This window comes from Epinephelus lanceolatus, chromosome 1, assembly GCF_041903045.1.
Source record: "Epinephelus lanceolatus isolate andai-2023 chromosome 1, ASM4190304v1, whole genome shotgun sequence".
NCBI classification, from domain to species: Eukaryota; Metazoa; Chordata; class Actinopteri; order Perciformes; family Serranidae; genus Epinephelus; species Epinephelus lanceolatus.
Window position 1 is genome coordinate 41618330 of NC_135734.1, and position 25809 is coordinate 41644138.

General features: G+C 42.1%; 1 protein-coding gene across 2 annotated transcripts in view; it reads right to left on the reverse strand.

Annotated features, from left to right (window-relative positions):
- The window catches only part of igsf21a (immunoglobin superfamily, member 21a), a 370289-nt gene extending 364562 nt beyond the window's left edge, over positions 1–5727 (reverse strand). Inside the window, exon 1 of one of the 2 annotated variants that reach the window (XM_033627706.2) lies at positions 5336–5727. In XM_033627706.2, the coding sequence (XP_033483597.2) occupies positions 5336–5474 (139 nt within the window). In that variant the 5' untranslated portion in view covers positions 5475–5727. The remainder of the gene's footprint in view (positions 1–5335) is intronic. The other variant, XM_033627704.2, reaches the window with a different exon arrangement.
- Positions 5728–25809: the final 20082 nt, after the last annotated feature.

The window sequence follows — 25809 nt, forward strand, 5'->3', positions numbered from 1 at the left end:
TTGTTATATCAATCATAGCTCAGTGTCTTATTGTTTCATTTTAACCACTGCAGATATCTGTGAAAACACCCACTGCTACATGGCCGCATTGAACCACTGCAAACAAAAATGTACAGCTTTTATCCTACGGGAGCGTGGGGAACCTCCAAATGTGGGGTAAATTGTAACACAGACTTTGTAAGTGGTTACACAGGGTCGACCTTTTCATACTTCCAGACAGTTGACCACAATACCGCCAAACAGTGACCCACGAAATTCCACAGAGATTAGACGTGTTTCAGTGGAGTTCAGTAACAAAGAGTGTTTTCGGCAGACTTCAGTATATTTCTTTGTCATACTTCCTTTTCGATTACTGAGCCATCTACGCAAGTCACTGAATCCAACCATATCATCATCATAATAACAGTCTTGTTGCCTAAAACAGTGGTTCCCAACTGGTGGCTCGTGGGTCTTTTTTGAGTGGACCCCAAGTGCTGCTTCCTGCTGTGGAATAGCTCGACCACATAGCCAAACGCAAGACTCTGAATATATTGAACTGTGTGGACCTTGAACTAAAGACTAAGGAGAAATCTGGACCAGTTGGGAACCACTGACCTATAATAAAGCACCATTTTGAACTCTGTAACCAACTCCCAACAGGTGTTAGCTTGGCTTGATTAAATTTCCACACAGCGGGGTTAGCTGTAATGCGATGTCCCAGCTCAGCAACCTATAGCGCATTTTCTCTATTTTTGCACTTCAAACTTATGTTCAGTTTGAACTAATGTCCTGAATTAAACAAGATATACTTTGTATTTGTACATTCATACATTCAATACTAACAATTTGACATGTGGATCTAGGTTACCCAGTCTTCGTCCATGTATTTGTCCAACCATTGAATATCAACAATGTAGATGGAGACCTACAGTATACAGATAGAATTGTATTGAATTAATTGTGTTAAACAGACTTTTCCATCACATGTTACAACAACTGGGGCAACTGTGGTTCAGGAGGTACAGCCGGTCGTCCACTAATCAGAAGATCAGCGGTTCAATCCCTTGCTCCTCCAGTCTGCATGTCGAAGTATGCTTGAGCAAGATACTGAACCCCTTATTGCTCCCGGTGGATGTTCTAATGGTGTGTGAGTGTGTTAAAGCTGTGTAGAAGGTGGCACCTTGTACAGTAGCCTCAGCCACCAGTGTGTGTGAATGGGTGAATAGTGTAAAAATCGCTTTGAGTGGTCAGAGGACAAGAAAGGCACTATACAAGTGTACGTCCATTTACAGCTAACCCCCTGCCTGTTACCATTGACCCCACCCATGGGCTCTGTTGTAACATTTCACTTCCATCACTTCTTGATGCAACTGTAGAAGAAAGGTAAGTTCTAGAAAAAAACAACCGTTCATTTGTAGCAGAGATGTGCATGTTGTTAGAATACAATAAAAAACAATGAATCTCAAACAGTTTTATTAACATTTAGCCCAAACTAAAATGTGTTAGGTTGTGCCCTGCTCTCCCAAATGTGACATCTCATGTGACACACTACAGCAAGTTCAAGACACTTCGACTCTTGCTCTGACCTGGTTGTGCTTTCCGAATTTAAACCAATAGGTCTAACTGTTGGGAAATGTGCTCATTTGCTTTTCTGCCCTTCAACTATCAGGCTACAGCCTGCAGACATTTATCTAGCTTGGCATAAAGATTGGGAACTCTATCCAAAGGCAGCTAAAAACAAAAAACTGACTAATTAACATGCTATATCTATTTGTTTAATCTGTGCAAGAGTTTTAAAAAAAGACCAGTTGTCATTTTATGGGGAGTTATGTGTCAGCCTATTTCTAGGCTAGGAGCTGGACGTGAGGTTGCCAGGCAACGAGAAACAACTTCAGAAGTTGTCCCCAGCCTACAATGGTCTGTCACATCATCCCATTAAACCTTTTACACTATGGTTTTGCCAGAAATCAGCTTTAGAGGTGCTGATAGTCTGACTTTGTCACTATTAGAGGCGAGCTGTTTCCTGCTGCTCCCAGTCTTTATGCTAAGCTAAGCTAAGCTAAAGCTAGGTGCACAACTTAATGCATTGATGCTGACCAGAAGTCATTCATTCCAATGGAGGTGAAAATGATGGATAGTAACGGACTAGCGCGCAGCACGGCAGCGGTTCCGTTGACTGTCTGACCTAGAGGCGTTGGAGTTTTCCTACTCGGGCTTGACAAGATGGGAGAAATGGAGCGTAACGGTGCCGGAAGTGGGAAACAAATTGCAATCACAGTTGTAAACAAACAATATCTCATTTATTTATGCAAAAGAAAAATAAGCATAAGCTTTTTTTCCACTATTAAAAGTGATTGTTGACCATAGGTTGATTTCTATGCGGTTGATAATTACTCTATATTTTCGAATTTCGCATTCATTTCTATATCAGCTCTTTCAATAGTACACGACTCAACTCGTCTCAGTTCAGTTGGTACAGTGACAGTCAACATGAGAGATTTTCGCAGGATGATATTGCTAGCTCTTCTGCTAGATGACTTCGCTAACAGCTCTCGCTGACAGCACACTAGCGAGCCGCCCGCATCTGGCCAGGTCCGTCAACAACGGAACCTCGCGGCAATGTTCTGGGGGTGGGGAATGCGTTGGGGACATGCTCTGTTAAAACAGGAAAAATAGGTTGTGCACCCAGCTTAAGTGTCTGCTTGCTTTGGCCTCATATTTAACAGGCAGATATGAGAGTGGTGTCAATTGAATCATTTAACTCTGAGCAATAAAGCAATTAAGCCTATTTCCCAAAAAGTTTTTCAAGCCCTTGTCAAGCCAGAGGCCAATGCTGCTCAACTCTCTCGGATTGGATCTTATATCTATGAATGTTTGACCTACAGAGTAAGCTCTCTGGTGATATCGATTCTCATAATTGTGTGTCTGCCCTGATGTTGCAAAAGTCAATCAGACTTGGCCAAGCATGTGCACTGTAGGCTGAAGACATGCTGTCAACATGGATATAAAATATTCCAGTGATTTAGAGAAGACGCAGGTACAAATCCTCGCCATCCATTTATGTCATGCAGAACACCAACTTACACTAAAGATTTTAGATTTGTTTTTCTTTTACATCGCATGTCAGGGGAAATACACGACTCTGAGCTGATGTATAAATCAGCATGCATAAATTGTGTAAAAGCTCCAGGAGAAATACTGAGCCCACACTGCCACTCAATATGTAGCCTGCTCCTGAAACAGTGACTCTGTGACATGCTTTACAGCCAAACAAACCTCAGCTACTGAATTCCACTAGCCGAGGCTAGCTTGTAGGCACAGCTGCAAGTGAGCTGAGCCCAAGTTTCTAAAGGAAGAGCACATCTGGCAGACAGTAATGGTGCACGCTAACTGAGAGGATAAAAGAGTTTCTTTTTAAAATGAGATACAGTAAGCATCGTGTCTTAAAATATTGCGCTGACATGAAACAAACTGTTGGGGGGGAATTATAAATGTAGACATTTTACGACAGATGAGAGTGGAATCACTGACCACAGGGCCTCTCTTTGGGGACCAAAATCTATCTTAAGACACTCTGAAATAGAGGAACCTTGATCTTGTTAAAACAAACACACATAAATTGAATACAGGTATAAATCCAAAGCGATATCCAGAAGACAGCAGACAGTTAATATAAAGAATAACGCTCGGGGGATAAAGCAGACAACAAAGGTGGAATCCAAGAGTATGCAGAGAATAAATCTATTTTGCTAAAACAGTAGTGACAACAAAAGCCAACAGAACCCACACAGTCTGACCGAAAGTCACTGCAACTCAAATCCCGCCAATTGATTGCTTAAATTCAACCTTTCCCTGTTTGTTCACATGGCAATCAATGTGAACTCCTGCATGGAAAAATCCTACAGCCGCTCAAGTGTGCAACGTAATCACACCAAAGTAATCTAAGCTATTGTGAACATTTCAAACCAGCATGGTTGCATTATTGAGGAAGCCTTAAATACTTTACACAGGGCCTGCGTGTAAAGCTCAGCATCATCTGAGCAGGACAGACCCGCAGGCATTTTATCACTTAACATTATGTTAAGCCCAGCTGGCATAATGATTTCCTATATGGGTCAGCAAAGGTCAAAAACACTTCAAAACAACAAAATCCTCGGCTAACAGCGGCAGGTTAACAGGTTAGTTTGTAAGGCGTGTTGCTCTGATGTTGTAGCCAGGAGTGAACTCTCCCTCTGAAGTCCTTCAAAAAGCACAGTGTTAGCACCAGTGCACCGAGCGTGAGCCTATAACTCCAGCAGAATGAAAAGGAGCCCTTACATACTCTTTCTATATTCCTCGGCGAGGGGAATCAAGTGCTTGCAGTGCAGTCTTGTAAGGCATGCTCTGATGTATGACACCATGTAGAAAACAAAGTGCCACTGCAAAATGCCACAGGGACCATATGAGAGGAAACGCAATATGTCAACAGTAAGAAAACATGTTTAGTTAAGGCACCAGGCTCTTATCTGTTGCAAACATTTGGATAAAACACTGGCGTCCCTTAAAAAAAATTGCAGTGTAACATCCCCATTTTAATCAGCCTCCCAAAATAGAAAATGCAATCATGTGGAAGACAAGCCGAGTAATTCTTTAGGATACAGGCGACATATATTATTTCTAATCCAATTCATGGGGAAAGGTCACAGTTATGTTTTCATCCTCCAACCTCTAAACGCGTCAACGCAGCATGGAGATGGAGATGGAGAGAAAACACGCGACACTGATGCCACCGCTGCGCGGAGCACAGAGAACAGGAATCTGCATGATTTTATTTTTAAATAAGGACGCACTTGAATGTTTTGCAAGGCAACAACTTTGATATCTGTTGAGCCCGGGCTGTGTCTGATGTGCACAAGCCACGATGACCACAACGCCGAGGAGTGCGCTTCGGCGTGCTTTAGTTGTGCGGTGCTCAGAAGTAGATGCTGTCATGCATGCTGGTCGTGATAGTCAATGCAGATGAATTAAGACTTAATACATAACGAGGCCTCTTGCTAACCCTCTTCTTGCATTCCCTTTGAGCACACCGACACCACGCACTGTGCAGCCCCACGGACTGAATCCCACCATTATTCATTCATTTCGCTCCCTCCACGACTTGATTGGCACGGAGGGGGGAAAGTTGGCATGAGGCAAGCGTGGCACCGATCGCCTCCATCCGGCTGTCCTGTTAATGGCCACTTTTACTGTCACGCACCAAAAATCACTCAACTCATTGACAGTTTCGTGGAGGGGGGTTATTGTCGGAGCCCCCCACGCACGGATGCTGCGAGAGGTTCCGACTGTGTGGAAATGGATATGACAGGGTCAGACTTACCGACGGCTAAATCCAGTAGATCCGCGCACAAGAGCAAGCACAACGAGAAGACGGTCATCTTTCCCTTATTTTGCAATAAATCCCAAACTCCATTTGCGTTTACATGCTCTCCGGGTGTCGGCTGTGTAATCCCCACCATTCCAGAGGTATGCGATTGAAAGGTGCCCCCAAACTATTCATGATGCAGCTCAAGTCTAAGTGGAGAAATCGGCAGAAGTTGACAATGAATACAGCATTCAGAGCGGCGAGAATCGAGCATCAGATACCCCAAAAAAAAAAGACTCACAGGCTGCGATTATAAGAACAAGCGGAGTGGTTTTATTTTGTCCTCCCAGTTTAAACAATGGGGAGCTGCGCTGAGCCGCGGAGCACAGACAGGCTCTGGAAAAACGGAGAGGTTTGGATGAAAATGTGTTCCTCAGTCACCTCTCTCTCCTCCTCTCTCCTCTCCCTCCCTCCCTTCCTCTCCTTCTCTCCTCCCGCCCTTCAGACAGACGCACAGTCATTCCTGATCACTCGCTCTTTTATTTCACACAATTTTCCTTAATCCTACCCTGGATTCAGACCACTCTAATTCTGGCCATTAAGCCGATTTATTTCTGTTGGATTTTTTTTTTCCTTGTAAAAAACGGGTTTTAAAGATCCTTATGCTCTGTGTACTATATATCCTATATTACAGGGAGACAAACATGAAGCAGCGGGAAAACCATTCCTACTTTAGCAAACAATCAAATATTTAATAATGAGAAAATATTTAATGATTTTTGCTTTTCTCGTCTCATTTTGTGCAGCCAAAGCAAAGAGGTCTAACTTTGTGTTGTGCAAATGTTCTTCAGCTCAGTTTGCTTTCGCTTTACACTCCAATATGCTGCATTAAAGGTCCAGTGTTAAGGATTAAGGGCAGGGGTCAGCAGCCTTTACTGTTTACACTCTCCCCACCAAAGTGCTGTTTTAAAGGACGCATTCACACTGGCACTATTTGGTCCGCTTTGCACGAAACCTGGTCCACTTCCACGGATAGTTCAGTTCTTTTGGAGTGGTGTGAACGCTCATTTGAACTATGGTGCGAAACGAGCCATCGCTGGTCCGCTTGAAAACTGTTGGTCTCGGTTCACTTGCAAGTGAACCCTGGTGCAGTTCGCTTACAGTGGGAAATGCAAACGGACTATCCAGTAAACCAAAGAGAGGAAGTGGCATTTTGGGTAGAGAAAAACAAAGCCAATAGCGCGAACTGGGAGAAGCAGAGGTAAAAAAAATAAATAAATAAATAAAAAAAAGTTGGAAAATGTACCGGGGCAGACGTGGACGTGGAGTAGTGAGGAGGTGCAGGAGCTTATTGATATATGGTCAGAGGACTATATATGGCAGTTGCTTGTGGTGACAATGGATTTCCGTTTTACGGTCATGGCCAATGGATGAGCCAGGTATTCTTCCTCATGCTTTTTTTCTTCATGGTCAGTGGTCGTTTCGGGCAATACCGCCCCCAAACGAGCAGCTGGTGTAACTGCGTGACATTGTCCAGATGGTTTGGTCCACTTTAAAGAGTGCAGTGTGGAAGTGAACCGAACCAAATGGAGGTGTGAAATTTTCGGGCATTCCCCACCCAATCAAACCGAGTCCCCCGGACTATCCTGGTGTGAATGCGCCTTAAGTTGCCAGCCACCGCCAGCATTATTGATCATATTCAGTAATCATTCAAAACCCACAGAATCATTTGTTCTATGAATATGTGAACAGTATATACACGACACTAAAGAAGAGACATGCTGTTTTTAAACACAAGAAAACATTTTTCATTCATTCATTCATCTTCTAACCGCTTCATCCTCTTGAGGGTCGCGGGGGGGTTGGAGCCTATCCCAGCTGACATCGGGCGAGAGGCGGGGTACACCCTGGACAGGTCACCAGACTCAACACATCACTTCAACACATAGAGACAAACAACCATTCACACTCACATTCACACCTATGGACAATTTAGAGTTATCAGTTAACCTAGTCCCCAATCTACATGTCTTTGGACTGTTGGAGGAAGCCGGAGTGCCCAGAGAGAACCCACGCTGACACGGGGAGAACATGCAAACTCCGCACAGAAGGGCTCCCACGCCTGGGATCGAACCCGGGCGTGGGAGCAACCCTCTTGCTGTGAGGCGAGAGTGCTAACCACCACACCACCATGCCGCCCTCAGAAAACATTTTTATTTTATTTTTTCTATTTTGTTTCATCATTTGCTTCTTCATCCAAATCGGATTCAAATTAGTGATCAAAAAAGAAATTGTCGGAATATGAGTCTATCAACATCTCCATGGCTTGCGCAACCGCAAACTTTTCCGTCGGTCCCGGCATTTTTGTGCAGTTTACAAGCTGCAACATCTTCTGGTTTCCAGGATCTTCTTCTTCTTTGTTTGTTTTTGGACAAGGCAGTGCTGTTCTATGTCACAAGATGTGTAGCGCCCCCTATCTTATAGCAGTGAAAGCACGGATTGCCCGAATATCTTGTCAAGGACAGGGAAGCATTGTGTCATAAATGACGGAAAATCTCATCAATGGCGGGGATAGTGTTTAGAGTCATCTTTGGCCACAATAGGAAAAAAACTTGTCTGAAGCTGCAAAACATATTTGAGCCTCAAAAAAACGGCAACACAGTCCATGTTTTAGCTCAAGGTGGCTACTCTGCAGCTGGCTGTTTTTGATTATTTGGTACTTTAACTTTGCAGTGCTGCTGCTGAAAGCAAATAAATTTGTCCATGCACTAAACGTTTCTCTATCTTCCCGAGACTTCTCTTTTTGGATTTGGAATCCACAGCTACTCTAGTGAGGAAAACTCTAGACTACTGTGTCAATCACTAGTGATGTTGTTATAGGAGAGGGCGCCAGACCAGATGTATGACGCTCATTTAAGATGATGAAATGTTAAAAAAGTGTATAGGCTATGTATTTTTACAGCTTAAGAATGCAAGACTCACTTTAGGCCTGCAATGATAAATGGAAATCAAAATGTTAAAAAACAATGGTAATTTGTTTCCATATAATTTTCTGTCAAAACCACAGGGGGCCACTGGAGAGGAGCTAAAGAGCCACATGCGGCTCATCTTTGGTCGCCTACACCTGATTTAGGGTGATTTTTTGGCAGAAAAGGAAAATAATATAATGAGTATGTTTTTTTTTTGTTTATAATAACCTGAAAATAAGGATTGTGTTTTTGTTACCTTAATATGAGCCATTTGTATCATACATAGAGAACAGGTCCCCTTCCACGGAGCCTGCCAGACAAACCAAACACTGGCTCAAGAAAGGGCCAGTCGCGGTTTTGGCCCCCACAAACATAGTTAGCAGCCCCTCTGTGAGTGTGAAACTGCTTTATTAGTGTTTTTGATGGATTAAACCATTGGGTCTGTTTATTTTTCACAGGAAGAGACCTCTGCACATAACTCAGCTGCCTGTTCAACCCCCTGAACATCTGGATCTTAAGTTATCAGATAAACAAGAGAGCATATATTAGCAGGTGCCAGACAAGCAGTCTCTCTCTGACATGCCAAACAGTGTCAGCAAAACACTGATTTGTAACGTGAAACTGCTTTATTACTGGATTTAATCACCCCCCATTTGTTTTTGAGAGGAGGAGTCCTCTGCACATAATTCAGCTCACGGTAAAAACGTCTGGATCAGAAATAAGGTGAAGACACATTAAGTTATCAAAGAAAATAGGTGAGCTCACAATAACAGGTGCTGGGTGACGGGGCCATCTGTGACATGCCAAACAGCGTTGGAGAAACACTGATCTATAAAGTGAAAGAGCTTTATTCAGTGATTTTACTGGTTGTTTTGGAGAGGTAGAGACTTCTGTGGATTATTTGACTCCTGGTAAAGACAATGAACACGGAAGGAATTGTAACCAGGAGACAGTTCAGATGGTTGCAATTTGTAATCCTCACCACTAGATGCCACAAAACTCCCTGAAGCTCATATACTGCTTTAATAATCAGAAGCTATTTAATGAATGTTTTTGCTTACACCACTTTGTGCAGCCAACGAAAAGAGGTCTCACTTTCTGCTCTGCAAATGTTCTTCAGCTCAGTTTATTTTTGCTTTACACTCCATTACATGTTGCATTAAATCAAGATTCATTCGACAGGATGTGTCATTGTGGACTATTAGCCCACAAAATCCAAACAACTTTAACCGCAGCAGATAAACATATTACATAAATTTAGTTGGATCAACATTAAAAGCCATAAAGACTCATTTGAACTTTATGAATGGCCGTGTAATGGACCTGATCGGGCAGGTTGAAGTCACTCTTCTGCTTCAAATTGGCTGCAATCATTAGTCTCATTAAGGACCATCTATCACGCAGGCAGGCAAATGTGGTTTCACGTGTCAGGGAAGATTTCACCAGAGATGAAGTGACCATTTTTACTTGGCAGACTGATACCTGTATGTTACACAGACGGCATGTCACAGTGTGAATGGCTGCAGCACTACTTTTCATACTGTAACGTCACTCAAATCAGAAAGTCTGGCAGTAAATGTCACTTACATCAAAATTATGCCCCACATGTGTTCTTGTATATAACAATGACATTTTCTAAAAATTCCAATTAGCATATCCCTGCTGTCACAAAGATGAACCAGCTTTACATCAGTCACATTCCAGTAATAGAAGTAGACTCAAATAATAGGGATTTTGTATTTTCTGTCATTATAGTCATCTCTAAAATTGTGAGAAGTGTTCAAGTGATGGGGCACAAGTATTGTCAAGACTGCCCTAACTTTGACAGGTGCCTCAGGCTATGTCATTTTAATCAGCTTCACCTTAGCCCTGGTCTGCTACTCTCTTTTGCTCTGAAATGATGTTTGCAGCACTGTAAGCCTTTTGTGAAATGATCCTCGGGGTTCTCTTTCAAAGTCTGGGCAATAAGTTATTCAGGAAGACAGCCACCAGCATGCCAAATCCATTTCCCCCAAAACATGAATTCAGTTGAATAAAGCCATTTTCAGCAAAGTCGACTCACAAACCAATCGCCAGAGTAAATGTTGTACGTTTCTGCAAACCACCAATATGTTACATTTGTACATATGTTGAAAGTTTATGTTTCTTTACGTCTCAATTTTATGTTGCATTGGTTAATGTGTGGTTGGGTGTAGGCACAAAAACCACTTGGAAAATCACGTTCTGGCTTAAAGGTAAGTTCAATATTTTCCAACCTGGACCCTATTTCCCATGTTTTTGTGTCTAAGTGATTAGTGGGAATGACAATATTGAGGGAGACCGCTGCAGCGAGCAGCCATGAAATAGGCTGCAATGTAACCACTTGGGGCATGTTCACATCATCAATGTACGTCTACTAACAGTGTTTGTTTTTGCCACTGACAGGCTCAGATTGTTACTCTAAGTGTCTGAAAATGTATAAAAGGCATTCCTCACAGATACGGACCTCTTTGTTGAAGAGTAAGATCCTTTTTGTTTAGCCAGAAACAACCCCTGAATTGAAACTGCCAATTCAACCAGACTCATATAGAGGCAGCATATTTTCTCATGTAACTGGGCGAATTAAGCATTTATTTCAACCAAAGTTGAGTTGGTGGTTTATGGAGCAGTGGAAAAACAAACCAAGGTGTTTTTTGGGAGTTTTATTTTGTCTCTTTCGACCTTGAAGAAAGTTTAATTTATGGTGATAAAATTACTGTTTTTTTAAATGAAGTCTGGTGGGTTTGGTGATAGCGGTTACAGGGCTGTTTCTGGTTAAACAAAAAGGATCCTACTCTTTAACAAAAAGGTCTATCTCTGTCAGGGATGCCTTTCATACGTTTTCAGACACCTTATATAACAATCTGAGCCTGTCAGTGGCAAAAACAAGCACTGTTCGTAGTCATACATTGACGATGTGAGCTAACGGTGATAACAAATCATCCATTCCGGTCAGGCGGTAAGTATGCAGCCCCGAAGCATCGGAACCTAGGCGGCTTCGACCAAAACCTCACTGGACCTGCACTTTGAAATTGAGAACCAAGCTCACCTAACCCAACTTCCGGATCACTTACCACTTGCCTACCCTCAACCTAGGAGGAGACCTAACCTCATTACAGGAATCCCTTAGGAGGCCTAACCTCAACCACAACCTACCCTAAACCTAACCTCATTGTAGGGATCCCTAACCTCAACCTACCTTAAACCTAACCTCATTTTAGGAATCCCTAACATCGACCTACCCTAAACCTAACCTCATTGTAGGAGTTCTCAACCTCTCCTAAACCCAACCTCATTGTAGGAATCCCTAACCCCAACCCTCACCCCAACCCTAACCTCATTTTAAGAATCCCTAACCTCAACCTCTCCTAAACCTAACCTCTTCGTAGGAATCCCTAACCCTAAACCACAACCTCTCCTAAACCTAACCTCATTGTAGGAATCCCTAACCTCAACAAAATGATGAATTAGTGGTTACATTGCAGCCGACTGTAGCGGTCTTGCAAAAATATTATAATTACAATTTTTAAAAAATTAAAAAAACTAAATAGGGTCCAATGTCAGGGTTGAAAAGTTGGTAGATGTAAATTGGCAATGCGAACATGCCCTAAATGCTTACACTGCAGCCTGTTTTGCTGCTGCTGTCAGCCATGGCTGCTGACTCAAGACTGATTTCAGAAATTGTTGTTCCCATTGGTCACTAAGACACAAAAACACAGGAAAATAGGGTCCAGGTTTAAAAATACCAAACTTAAGCCATCTAGATGGCTTAGGGAACTAGTTTTGGGGATTCACCTTGAGAGACTTCGATACGACAAAGTTTGTATGATACATTTGAGAGTATTTGGGGCCCAATAGTTAGGCACCTTAATTCACCATCTAATAGCTTAAGTCTTTACTGTGAGTCACCATGTTTTGTTACTCTTGGCCAATTTTATGTAATATCCTAAAAGTTGTTTTTATTTCCTTAATTTTGTTTTTTGGGGTTGTTTTTTTGGATGTTGTTCAAGTATGTTTGTTAGTCTGTTTGTATATGTTGTGTTTTTTTAAGTTGAGAAATAAATATAAAGTAAAAAATACCCACCTTACCCTTTAAAACACCTGCTTTTGTTGCTACAAACATGGCCAGACATGTCCCAAACTCTCATTTAAAAATGCCCACCCTTCATAGTTTCGAACAGTGGTCTGCTACAGTCTCACCTATGTCTCACAGCATCCACCACCCCCTCCTCCTCCTGATAAGAACCTCAGCTCATACACATGTAATTATGTCATACAAATGAACATATAAATAATGCAGCATATCCATTGTTTGCAGAAATGTACAATGCCAACTTTCTATTGAAGCGACTGGGCTGCAACTCAATATATCAAGGCTGTAAACTCGTATTGATCTGAGCAGCAGACCTTTACCTATTGAGAAACCCCAGGAAAGCTCTTTGCTAGCAGGTAGTGTTTCACTGGTCCATACACTCCACTCATTATTAGACGTTGCCATGCTGTGCGAAAACACCAAACTGAACAATAAGTTGAACAAGCTGCTCCTCAAAAGACAACAGCGTGAAAAGGAAACACTGTCACAAATATATAAAATCAAACCCTTAAGCACATGTTAATGCAGAGTGAGAGATTCGCCCACACTTCTTCCCCACACTGCTGACACAGTGGAGAGGATGCTCCCCTGGTTAAGGTCAGCATTGCTAATGCGCTATCACACATCTCTAGAGGGCAGTGTCAACAACTATTTATTGGGGTGACATAGCTGAACGTGCTGTCCATATGGCACGTAACCCCCTCACAAAGAGGGGTCTTCAGTCTTGTGAGAGTCCACATACTGTTTACATGTGCTTACTGTTGTCTGTGTACCAGAAGCACAAATCAGTAAAACATTTTTTTTTAGCTTTTCATTTAGGATGTGAGGAATTCCAAGGAAGAGGAAACCTGACACATAGATAGCCCCGACTCCATCTTGGTGAGGATTATTTTGTCTCCTCTCATTCCTCTTGTCTTCCCAGTTATCATGAAGAGCTAGTTCCCTTGGATTGCTCCATTGTGATGCCTGTTTCACTATTTTGTGAGCATACAGTGTTGCTGACTGCCGCCGGGCCATCAGAGATACGTTTTCCTTTTGTCACAGACTCCAGGCAACCAGGTGGACACAGCTCTTTTTTAACTGTGTATTAGCATGCACATTAGTTTGCTTAGCAGCACCTTGGCTAATTGCATGTTTTTATGTAAATAGAGTTCAGATGGAGTTCAGCAAGCCCAAAGAAACACTTAACCACTAAAGGTGAGCACACAACTGGTGGCTACATTTAACTTGATAACAGGGAATTAATATGTTTAAACAGAGACTGGGGAATATAGTAGACTGTGACACATGAATGCATGGTTTTATGCTTGTTCCCAGATGGAGTCTTATAAAACCACAATGGGATAGAAAAACATTTGAGGCCTTTTTTCCTTAACTATAATCCATATATCGATTCATTCATTCATTTTCCATAACCACTTATCCTGTTAGGGGTCACAGAGGGGCTGGAGCCTGTCCCAGCTGACATTGGGTGAGAGGCAGGGTACACCCTGGACAGGTCCCCAGACTATCACAGGGCTGACACATAGAGACAGACAACCATTCACACTCACATTCACACCTACGGACAATTTAGAGTCACCAATTAACCTGCATGTCTTTGGACTGTGGGAGTAAGCTGGAGTACCTGGAGAAAACCCACATTGACATGGGGAGAACATGCAAACTCTGCACAGACTGCCCCCCCCACCCCCCACCCCCCACCCTGGGTCCAAACCAGGTACCCTCTTGCTGTGACGCGACAATGCTAACCACTGCAACAGTATTCATATATTTAATGTGAAACAGAGAAAATAAAGCAAGTACTTTATTTCAAGAATTTATAACCAACATTAAATGCTATTTTCATTGACACATAAATTAAATGATTAGAGTAACAAGCGATTTTCTGTCACTTCACTGCCCTGAGTCAAGGGGCAATTGCAATCACTGTTATAATTGTATATTAAGATGTATCTAATGATCAGCACCTCCTCCACACAGAAGCTGTTGCCGTAAAGGCTTGGCAAGCAAAGTCATGTTATTGATGTAGTTGCAGGCATGTGGGCGAACTCAACAAGTTAAGTTTTTCAAGTCAATTTGAACCACACACACACATTTTGGATTTTTTGGAGCTGTAGGTTTGGTCAGATTCACACAGGCTGACGTGTTTTATCTTGTTGTCTTTGCTGAACTGCCTGAGAAACACTTTGGTTCTTCTCAATGCGCGCGTTCAGTCTTATTATGCATGAAAACTTTTCTTTTTCCTTCAGTTGCGAATAGTTTGTTGATGTTGTATTTTGGCAATTAAATATTTGGTAATGTTTGTCAACCCACAGCATTACCAACCCTGCCCTGGGTGGTTTCTGGCAGCACACAAGGATGAAATAACTGTTGGCAAAAGTAATACATTTGGCTGTATTATCCACAAGGAATCACACTGCACTGCAAAATTCAGACATATGTGTGCTACCACAAATATACTGAAAACCCTGTACATATATCTTTAGGATGTGCGCTGTGAGTTAACCCTTAAATATCTGGAGCGACATCACTTTTCTTGTGCTGCTTTCGGACGCCTTTCACAAATATTTAAACCTTTGAATTTTGAGCTAATTGGCGCAATTTCTTTCAAAGATATGGGGGAAAAGGCAATTAGCAATTAAATTAATAGATTTAGAAAATTATTAAAAAATCAACTTGCTATTTTCACTAATTTTCTTGTTTTTAATTTTCTCTTTTAACCTGTTTCTTGACATTTCATGGGACTATTTTGTCTTATGTTACTCATTGCCTTCTTCACATGTTTTTGAAAGAAAATCAATCAAGGTTTCAAAGGGTTAATGCTGCATTAGGTGGATATACAACACTGATTCATGTCAAGTTTGCCTAGTATTTTCTTTGTGTCACTGACAACTAGCCTGGAAATCCAGACCCAAATCTAGAAAGATTTAGGGTCTGGCCATGAGTAATGCAAATGGCCCAACTCGAGGAGCGGCATCAAGCATGCATTTGTAAATATCACTGCACGCAACTGGATAACACTACGACCAATCAGAACAATACACGGGGTGACGTATCCAGAGCTTAGCTACCAGCGGAGCTAACTGGTAGATTAGACTCTTGCCGCATCCAGTTGGCAAAACAGCAAAAACGTCCTTCTTCGTCTGTCCTTCTGTTCCTCTTTTAGAGAAAAAGCCAAGTCTAACTCGTTCATTGTAGCGGCCAAAGCCATTTCAAACAACTGGTGTTCATCCGTAGCCATCTTGCAGTGTTTACTGACTGATTCCAGACTTCGTTGTCGCAGCGCTGTTGTCATCTATTAAGCTCGGCTCCAACAGCATGGGTAATGAGTATCGTTACTGATTTTTCAATTCATCAATTCAAATTGTGCTCTCGCGAGAACTCTGGATTTCCAGGGTAGTTTCTTGACATTTTATAGGACCATTTTGTTTTTTGTTGCTCTTTGCCTTCTTCACGTCAGGTTCACCTAGAATTTTCTTTGTTTCATTGACAACTATATAACTAATCAATCACAAGCTTTTGCTGAAAAAAAAAATCAATAAATCAAGGAGCAATTGTAAGCTGTGTTTCTCATGTCAGAAGAAAAATTTGATAAAAATGGATATTCAAATAGTCTGGGAGTGTCACACATGTGCCATGGTCTAAGAAATGTAGGCTGCTTAATGCTTTCCCTGTGGGACTCCCTAAAAATGATTTGCCTTGGTGTGGTGTCTGACGTCCTGCATCACTGAGTTAAACAACTGTAGCAAAATCACAGATTACACTTATTACCTGCAAACTTTTATTCTGTTCAGATATTTGTTTTTAGCCCCCCAAAAAATTATTGAGACCACTACATGCTCTCAGTCCTCTTTCTCCAACATTTGAAATATGATACATCCACTGATGTCATCACAGTTTGCACTTCAGGTCAAGAAAACCTGCTATTTTTTGTTCCAGTACAGAGCCATCTTTTCAGGATCTGGACCAATTTATTTTGGGTCAAAATGCTCTGAAGGATTAAAAATTAGGTGCCGGAACCAGAATGGAAGCTGTTTCATGTTGGTAGAAAAGGGGCCACAGTGTTGTGTGCCTGATGCAGGTTCATGACAGCTTGGACTGGGTCAGCACCATCAGTTTTTGGATAAGCTAGCAAAACTGTAACCTAAAAAGTTGTTTATTAACCTAAGCGTTGCCTTAACCCAACAGGAGAGCTCAAGCTTTGTTGGCACTTGAGACAGAATGGATTTTTTTGTGACCATTGATTTATGAAGATATACTTTGATTTTTGCTCCTTGTGCTGCTGACATGGCTGCAGCCGCGACCAGACTTCCCTGCAGATTTTCAATGACTTTTATCTGACTGTTAATAAATTCTCAAACTGGCCATCATCACGTCACACTGTAAATATGTACAAATAAATAGTGCTGATACATATAGACATTTAGATCAATTAAACTCTGTCTAACATCAAAAACCTACTCAGATGTCAGTGTAGTATTCTGCATCAATAGATGAACAGTCCATTCAGGATTATATCTTTGTCACAGTTGTACAAAACGAGCATAACTCAACCTCCATTTTTAAAATAACTCGTACACAACTCGTGAAAGTACACTGGCATGGGCTGAGATGGTCACAGAGTTCACCAAGAGAGTTTACTGCCAAAAAGCCCTCTCTGGCAGGATCTATACATTACACATTACACTATACATACATACAACCATTAGGGGTGTAACAATCCATCGATGTGGATCGATATATCGATTTAATGATCAACGATCCAGTATCATCGATGCAAAGTGAAAACATCAATCCATATCGTCATCTTTAGCAAAGGCCTTTATTTTGAAAGTCTGTGTCACTGTCAAACAGCAGCAGGCAGATGGCGAGCAGCCGAGAGGAAGACGATGTGGATAACATTATTTACTCTGGAATAAATCAGCAGTGTGGAAATATTTTGGATTACAGAGGAAATACAGGACAACAGACGAAGCACGTGGCGTATGTAAACAATGATGTTAGGAGATAAAACACGTCGTAACGCTACCTGGCTGGATGATCATCTCACTCTGCTAGCTTCTTGATTTAGCAACATTAGCTGCTCTGTTTTAACAATGTTTGGCTGAAACAACGTGCATGCAGGCTGAAATTCAACCCTGCTGTTCTGTCAGGAGATTCAATGACTTTAACCACCGGTGAGTAAGAAAAATAATAAGGTTACATGTAATTTGTTAAGCCATGAGAAGAGGCAAAATGTCTGCTAGCCGCTAGAAATCATATCATGGCAGACTTTGTAATATCAGAAAATATCGTATCGTTGTCCAAAGAATCTATATAATATTGTATCGTGATGAAACTGGTAATTACACCCCTACTAACCATGACTTTTATCCTACATTTCCGAACTCCTTTTGTGGAAGAAAGCCCTCAAGGCCACCTCCTCCAAACTGCTCACAGAGCTCACCGAAGCATACACTGCTACGTCCTGGAAAACCAAACCCATCCAGGCGAAACCCCATGTTTTTAGGTAGTCCCATTTACTCCCACCCCACCTGATCCCCCTGTTGGAGACGATGTGGCAGGAGCATCTATCAATAATCGTGGTGGCCTCATGCCTCTGGAAGTGACTCTTGGTTTGGGCTATGCTGGTGAATTTGTGTTTCGTCTCCCCTTCATACTCTAAACAATCCAAAGTGCCTGAATTCAGTCCAGCCCTGTGGCGCACTGACCAACATGTTGTCTTACGTAAGCACACTGGCTTCATAACACAGCGGGTATCACTATGGCTTGGGTAACACCTCTGACACACCCACCAAACAACAGGAAACACACCATAAAGCCTGTGGCACCTTGGGCCTCATTCACAAACAGTGCGTATGCACAAATCTGTGCTTAAACTGTGCATACGATCGTTTAACGCACAAATCCGGGATTCATCAATATTTTCTTACCCGAATTTGTTCTTGCTCTGCGAACAAATTTAGAACTGCCTCAGACCATGCGTACGCACAAATGAGGAAGGCCGAACTGACTTAGAAAATGCAAACACATACCTTTTAAGTACATGCAGAGCCTATAAAACCACATTAATTAAAAAGAGATTTAATTAACATTTTTTAAAATAATTAATTTACTGATATATTGGCCAAATGTATTAAATAACCATGAAATTGATACACTTTCACCCTCATCATTGTGACAATTAAAATATTCAACGATAACAACAGTCCTAGTTTACAAAGGAATATATGAGAATGTACATTTCGAAATGTAGGCCTAACAGTTTTGGCTTTCATTTAATTGTTTTGGCCTATAATGATCACCCACTCCCAACAATTTCTTGTGCCATGAAATTATGCATTTGTGGCCAAAGGCAACTGGTTAATTGGCAGCATGTTAAAGGGCATGCAGGGTATATAAATGATTCTGATTCACTTGTGCAAGTGTTAAGATGGCATATCTAGCCTTGCTAGAGGATATTGCAGCCCGTGCCACAATAGCAGACCGGGCTGGGATTTCACAACCCTCCCTGAGCTGTGTCATCCCACAGGTATTAAATGGCATCCTAAGGCTATTGCCTGAATATATCAAATTCCCATATTGATGAACATAATCAGGCAGATGTGAAGAGAGGGTTCCATGGCATAGCTGGAATGCCAAATACAATTGACGCAATAGACAGTACCCATGTACGCATCAAAGCTCCATCGATTGACTCAATGCAATACATGAACAGAAAAAACTATCACTCCATCAGCGTGCAGATGATCTGTAATGCCGACTGCCATATCCTTAACGCTGTGGCCCGCTGGCCAGGAGGCACGCACGATTTATTTTGCAAAACAATACAGTGGGAATGCGTTTGGAGGCAGGGGCTGTGAGAAGTGGATGGCTTGTTGGTGAGCATCTTTTGTTCTAGTCTTTTATTTCAGTTGTTTTAAATTAGTATTTTCAGTAAGTCTCTATTCCATTAATGTTAAAATGTTATATTGTTTGGGTGACCGGGCATATGGCCTTAAAACATGGCTGATGACACCATACGCAAACCCTGAAACCCCTCAAGAGGTGTGCTCTAATAACATACATGCCCACACACACACACCATAATAGAGCGCACTTTTGGCATGCTTAAGGGCCTTTGGATGTGTTTGGATACAGCCGGTGGCAAACTACTTTAGCTATACGCCTGAGAAGGTGTGCAAGATCATCCTGGCATGCTGTGTCCTCCACAATCTTGCAGTGATCCATGGCATTCCTGTAAGACCCGGCGCCATCGCTTCTAGCAAACTGTGAAATTTACTACTTCTCTCCTCGCGTAACCGCTTCCTTCATTCATGAATCAACTCTAGGCAAGCGGTTTCCTTATATGGAGAAATGGGGGCGTGGTAGTATGCTAATCACAAATTGCGAGCATGCGCCTATCAATTTAGAATGATTGTGATTCACACACATATGCAAGGTGGTGAGAACAAAATTGTCCAGTGTGCAGGTGTCATGAATCCCACTGTGATTTTGCGTACGCACTTATTTTGTGCGCAAAGTAAGAACATTTCCATGCACATATTAGTGAATGAAGCCCATTGTTTTTAGGAAACATGTCGTTCAACCTGGAAACTGTAGCAAAAAGGTTCACACCATTTTCAGACTGAGTGCGCTCCAGGTGGTATTTTAAAGTCAGGATGGTGATTCAAAAAAAGCCCACAATGTCTTTTTCACACCACTTTTTACTGAGGAAAGTGAGGACACATTTTCCAAATTGTCTCTGATTGGTGAAAAGGCGTCCTCTTTGCCCCTTACTCAGGTATATTTTCAGGGTATTTCTGGATCCTTCTCCCAGCCAGCTCTCTCATGCATGGTGGAGTTTTTAGTGTACATTTTGACTCCCTGCAGGCCGCTCCTGGTAGAAATGGCACAATAAACTAAAAAACAACAACAGAATTTATTGCCAGACTGTCTCCAACAAAACCAGTGTCTCAGATACCAAATCCTGTGAGTTCAGTTAACATTGTATCCTTCAGAGTTGGCGATGGGAATCCTGACTGTCAGTGCATCAACAACTATGAGCGCCCCAGACAGATCCTGCAGCCTTGGCAGTCCCAGGATCAGCACCCTGGACAGCGGTCATGACACACTCTGCTGCAGACAGTCCTAAAGGATCGACCCAGGCAGGAGGATGTTAGGCTGATTTATTGATAGTTTTGAACTTTCAGAACAGCTGAACCTATGTTGTTTTGGATCAGTAAAGTTTGCAGTTCACTTTATGATACAAAAACCTATGGACAGATAAAGTCACATTAACCTGACCCCAGGAAGTAAACAAAACGTTGAAGAAGAGAGAGCAAGATAAATGTGACACTTTCTAATGTCACAATGGAGGGACAACTACGCAGGTTGATTTTAGCGCTGCTCATCGTGGACTATATTGCTGTCATTGTTCATTTTAGTCAAACCATACAGTTTGAAAACGAGGCGCGGCTCCAACTAGAAAACAATGTTTTGATGCATTGGATGTGCTGAATGTGCATATTAAGGCAGTACAGGAAACAAACTGCACTTAGGGGGCAGACAAACTTGAATTCGATTTAATTGAACTAAACAGGCCTAAGGCCTCATTTACACCGCAAGCGATGCGTTCACGATGCGTTCCACAAGCATAGCGGCAACACACATGTATTCACACCAAAACCAAACAGATGTGTCGCGCAGCGGCCGCTGCTGTCCTGTCAAAATACAAACCATACCCGAACAGTTGGTGGCGGTAGTGCACCGTGTTTGCAAATCTCCAATAAACCCCAAAGAAGAAGAAGTGAGTTTGGACCCAAAGCCCAGGGTGGACAGGTTCATGCGCCAGTGATTATTCCAATGCTTGGAGAATTAATATTTAGCACTACAAATGGGTAGGTACATGAAACATGTGCCTGTCAGGTCTCACTTGGTCAAGGGGGAGATGTCTACGGTGGCCGAGAAAGGTCACAACACACGCAAACTTGTGCTTTTTGTTGAATACCGCGACCATTCGCTCGCGCAAAAAAACGGCGTCTCTTCTATTGTCGAGGTTGCTCGCGAATGCAGCACAACTTGAGCAGCGCGCAGCATGGATGCGGTGTGAATGCTCTAACCTGTTAACATGCTCGCCGAAATGAAAACGTGAGTAAACAGCGACTGTTTGCGAGCGCTACTCGAAAGCATCGCTTGCGGTGTAAATGAGGCGTAAGACACAAAAACACAGGAAAATAGGGTCCAGATTTAAAAATACCAAACCTACCCTTTGAAACACCAACTTTCATTGCTACAAACATGGCTGGACATGTCCCAAACTCCAGTTTAAAAACGCCCACCTTTAAAGTTTACAAAATACAGACCTATAGAACGTAGAACTAAGGGTGCTTTCAGACCGAGACTTGTCTTGCTTTGGTCTGAATCAGGGACTGATTTTGTTACACAGTTGCATAATTGCCGAGAGTTGGTTCGTGGTCTCACGGCAGCATTTGAAAGCTGCTCTTGATTGGTCAGAATTTCCATGTGGGACAAATACAGGAAGTAAACAAAACACTGAAGAAGAGTACACTTTAGTCAAACCATACAGTTTGAAAACGAGGCGCAGCTCCAACAAGAAAACAATGTTTTGATGCAATGGATGTGCCGAATGTGCATATTAAGGCAGTACAGGAGGAGGTGCACATTAATTGGTTCGGATCAAGGTCGGAACACACCACAGATGAACCGCACCAGAGTTCATTAGTAACCGGACCGAGACCTTCTTGAAGAGGTGGTCTCGGTCCGGTTGTTTTGGTGCGCACCAGAGTGTGATTGCTGTGTTCACACCTGCCCAAATGAACCGCACTTAGGGGGCAAACAAACTTGGGCAGGTGTGAAAGCACCCAAAGAAAAAACAATTGAAAAGAATTAGAAGAAACACCAGCAAACTCACAACTGATGAGCAACGGCTGGAAATCCTGCCGCCCCTCTCCTCAGGGCACACTGCCTATGGCAAATTAAGCTCACAATGTAAAACACAGCTACAATAATTTCAGACTAAAATGTTTAACAGCTTTATTTCTGCTTGTTTAAGAACAGCCCAAATATCAGCCTGACTCTGCAAACCCTTAAAAACATCCCCAAGGACAGATATGTGTCACTTACAACATACTGAGCCCATTGTGTGGAGCAGCACTCAAGGCTCAGATGGATCTGTCTCTGGAACCACCTCGCAAGATGACATGAATCAATTGGCTAAAGCGAGTTGTGTACACAAACCAGCGATGCAACCTTTGTGGCAGTTTCTCAGTCAGACACCTGCAAAACGGCACTCATGCAATCATGTGGGAATTCATGGGGGAACGGTTGCTAGAGAAAACTATCTAGCTTCTAAGCATTAAGAGCAGCTGCCAAGAGGATATTTATAAGATTACGAACAGAAAGGATGTTGTCCACCTCAGGCCGAACAGACACTGAGGTCCAGAGTGACTAATATGGTGTTGTTGCAGTTTTTATGCTGCAGTGTTATCAGCTAAGAGAGCACAGATTTGTTCATCTTAGTCACCAAGAAATCAATTGTGGCATTAAGAGAACGCTGAAATGAGCACAAGACTGACTTTGAATCATTCCTTATTCTGGGCAACGTAGGTAATATGAATTACCTACCTTTTCCATATTCAAGGATGGAAAAGCATCTCCTTTCTGTCCTGTTCTGCTGGTGACAATACCTGAATCTTCCAGCAGAATCAGCAGTCGTGCTGAATGGCCGCACCGTTTGTACAAACTCTTTTTGTCACCTGCCAAAGAGAAAATTCATATTATAAAGTGAACTTGGAGCTTCAAGTTCTTTCCCATACAAAACTATTGTGCGATCACAATAAAGACTCTTAAATATAATTTTCATATGTATATCAGCCGGGGAGGTGAAAACTGGCTTTATCAGACCAGTGTTCGGCATTTTCCTTCGTCATTGCGCTGAATAGTAATGCACTCTGAGTTGGACATTTTGGGTGATGCAATTCATGGTTCATGGTTTCATGCATTGAAACATAAGTGAATTAATGTTGGTATTGGATTCAGGCTCTCTCTCACTGCCTGCATCCAACTCCCTGACAAGGGCCAAGCAGAGCTGGTGGTGCTGGACACACCACAAAAACATGTGGGGGTCAGCCACACACAGCCCAATGACTTCCAGCAGCTGACTGTCAGCTCGCTGTGGAAGGCGTGTAGGTGGCGGCTTCATTCCAGTGCAATGGGCATCTGTAATGCATTCTCTCATAGGGGCGTCTAAGTCATTAAGTGTGGGAGGGATCCTTTAAGGACACTGCGCCTGTACATGAAGATCAGATATCACAGCTTAACAATGCTCTTGTCTCCTTCAATAGTCTCTATGTATTACTCAAAGTATTACTCAGGGTGAATTACTAACTAAATGTGTGGCAGTGGAATTGCCTCTTATCATCTGAAACCTTGATCTGAATATAAACTTGTCTTCTTGTCAACGCAAATGACCAGCGGGCTGTTAACTGTCTTGCAATTTTGACCACTTTAATTGCTCAGGTACAGTAGGACTGACTTTAATTATCTCCATAACTCACTCCGAATGGCTTTCATGTTTAGAGTCTCATGTGAGGAATATTTAATAAGACAATCACATCTGAAAAAAAAAGAAAAAAAAAAATCATACACTTCCATTAGTGAAATGTGACAGGCTGAGCTCTGGGGGAAGACAGATTGTGATCAATATTGCTTTCCTAACAATTCCCCAAAAAAGTGTTTTCACTCTGCTTGATAATTTTGCTTGCAAACATTTACGGCATGTTCAGAGGCTTGTAAAAACACAGGCTGAAATTAAATATGGGGAAGGCAGGTTTAGCTTACTTAACATGGCCTTTAACTGCAGTCTGAGCTGTAAGAGTGAATCTTAAAGAGATTAAGGAAATGCTTCATACCAAAATGATAACTTGTGTTACCTTGAGTTCTAAATAGGGGCGGGTGATATGGCCCTAATATAATATCCTCCTTAGACTCTGTGTCCTCATATGAGGGCATCACATTTTGGGTTTACTTGACCTTATACTTTATTCTACTTAATTTAAACCTGATGTCCTCGTTCGTGGACACTTTTTTCACAATCACAATGGAGGGGGCGTGGCCGAGACGTGCAGGTGTCCTCAGGAAATGTGTACCTACAGAAACAGCAAGCTCCGTGTCCATAACGACCGCTCCACCCAAAACGCCGCCTCGTCAACGTGAATTTTTTTTTTTTCCAGCGGATGTCTTAGTTACAACATGATTGAGCTAACTGGAGTAGTTTCATGTCGTATCCCACAACGGGAGGCTTTTAACAGATGACGTCCTGATGTTAGCTTTGCTAACTGTCCCTGTCAGCTGCAGCCACTGATGCTTTCTAGACATCGTGATTTCCCATAACTGAATAAATACCACACATATCAACACAAAACTGCTTTGCTAGCTCAATCATGTTGTAACTAAGATATCCGCTGGAAAAAATATTTTATTCACGGACCGTTTATTGAGTTATTACTTTATTTTTATAGTCTATGGTTATTACAGACACCGCTAATGGCTAACGTTAACAGCTAACGGCTAACGTTAACAGCTAACGGTTAGCCCAGCTAATCTACAATAACCATGTTGTTAATTATAAAAGGTGCACACAGAAATAGTAACGTTTGTTCAATCATTGTGTTTATAGACTTAACAAACATCAGATTAGTCTACACGGTGATATAGTGACGTGAAAAATGTGATATATAGCTAAACTCTGCTGGTTTTCTACCCAAAGTATTTGTAAACAACACGGCGATTCCCTGGGGGCACCGCCAGATGTTAAGGGCGTGAGCGATCGCTGAGGCCCCTGCACTTCCGTTAGTCGAAAAACTCCGGGCTGTGCCTCCAGAGGTAAAGGAAGAAAAAAAAAAAAGTTTTTTTTTGTTTTTTTTTACCGATGGATTTCCAGATTGGACAGGGACAGCTAACAGCAGCAGCAAAGCTAACATCAGGACGTCATCTGTTAAAAGCCTCCCGTTGTTGGATATGACATGAAACTAGTCCAGTTAGCTCAATCATGTTGTAACTAAGACATCCGCTGGAAAAAAATATTTTTTCATGGACCGTTTATTGAATTACTGTGTTATTAAAGACACCACTAACAGCTAACAGCTAACAGTTAACCCAGCTAATTTACAATAACCATGTTATTAATTACATGAGCACACAGAAATAGTAATGTTTGTTCAATCATTGTGTTTATAGACTTTACAAACATCAGATTAGTCTAAACGGTGATATAGTGATGTGGAAAATGTGAGACATATGTATGTACAGTACAGGCCAAAAGTTTGGACACACCTTCTCATTCAATGCGTTTTCTTTATTTTCATGACTATTTACATTGTAGATTCTCACTGAAGGCATCAAAA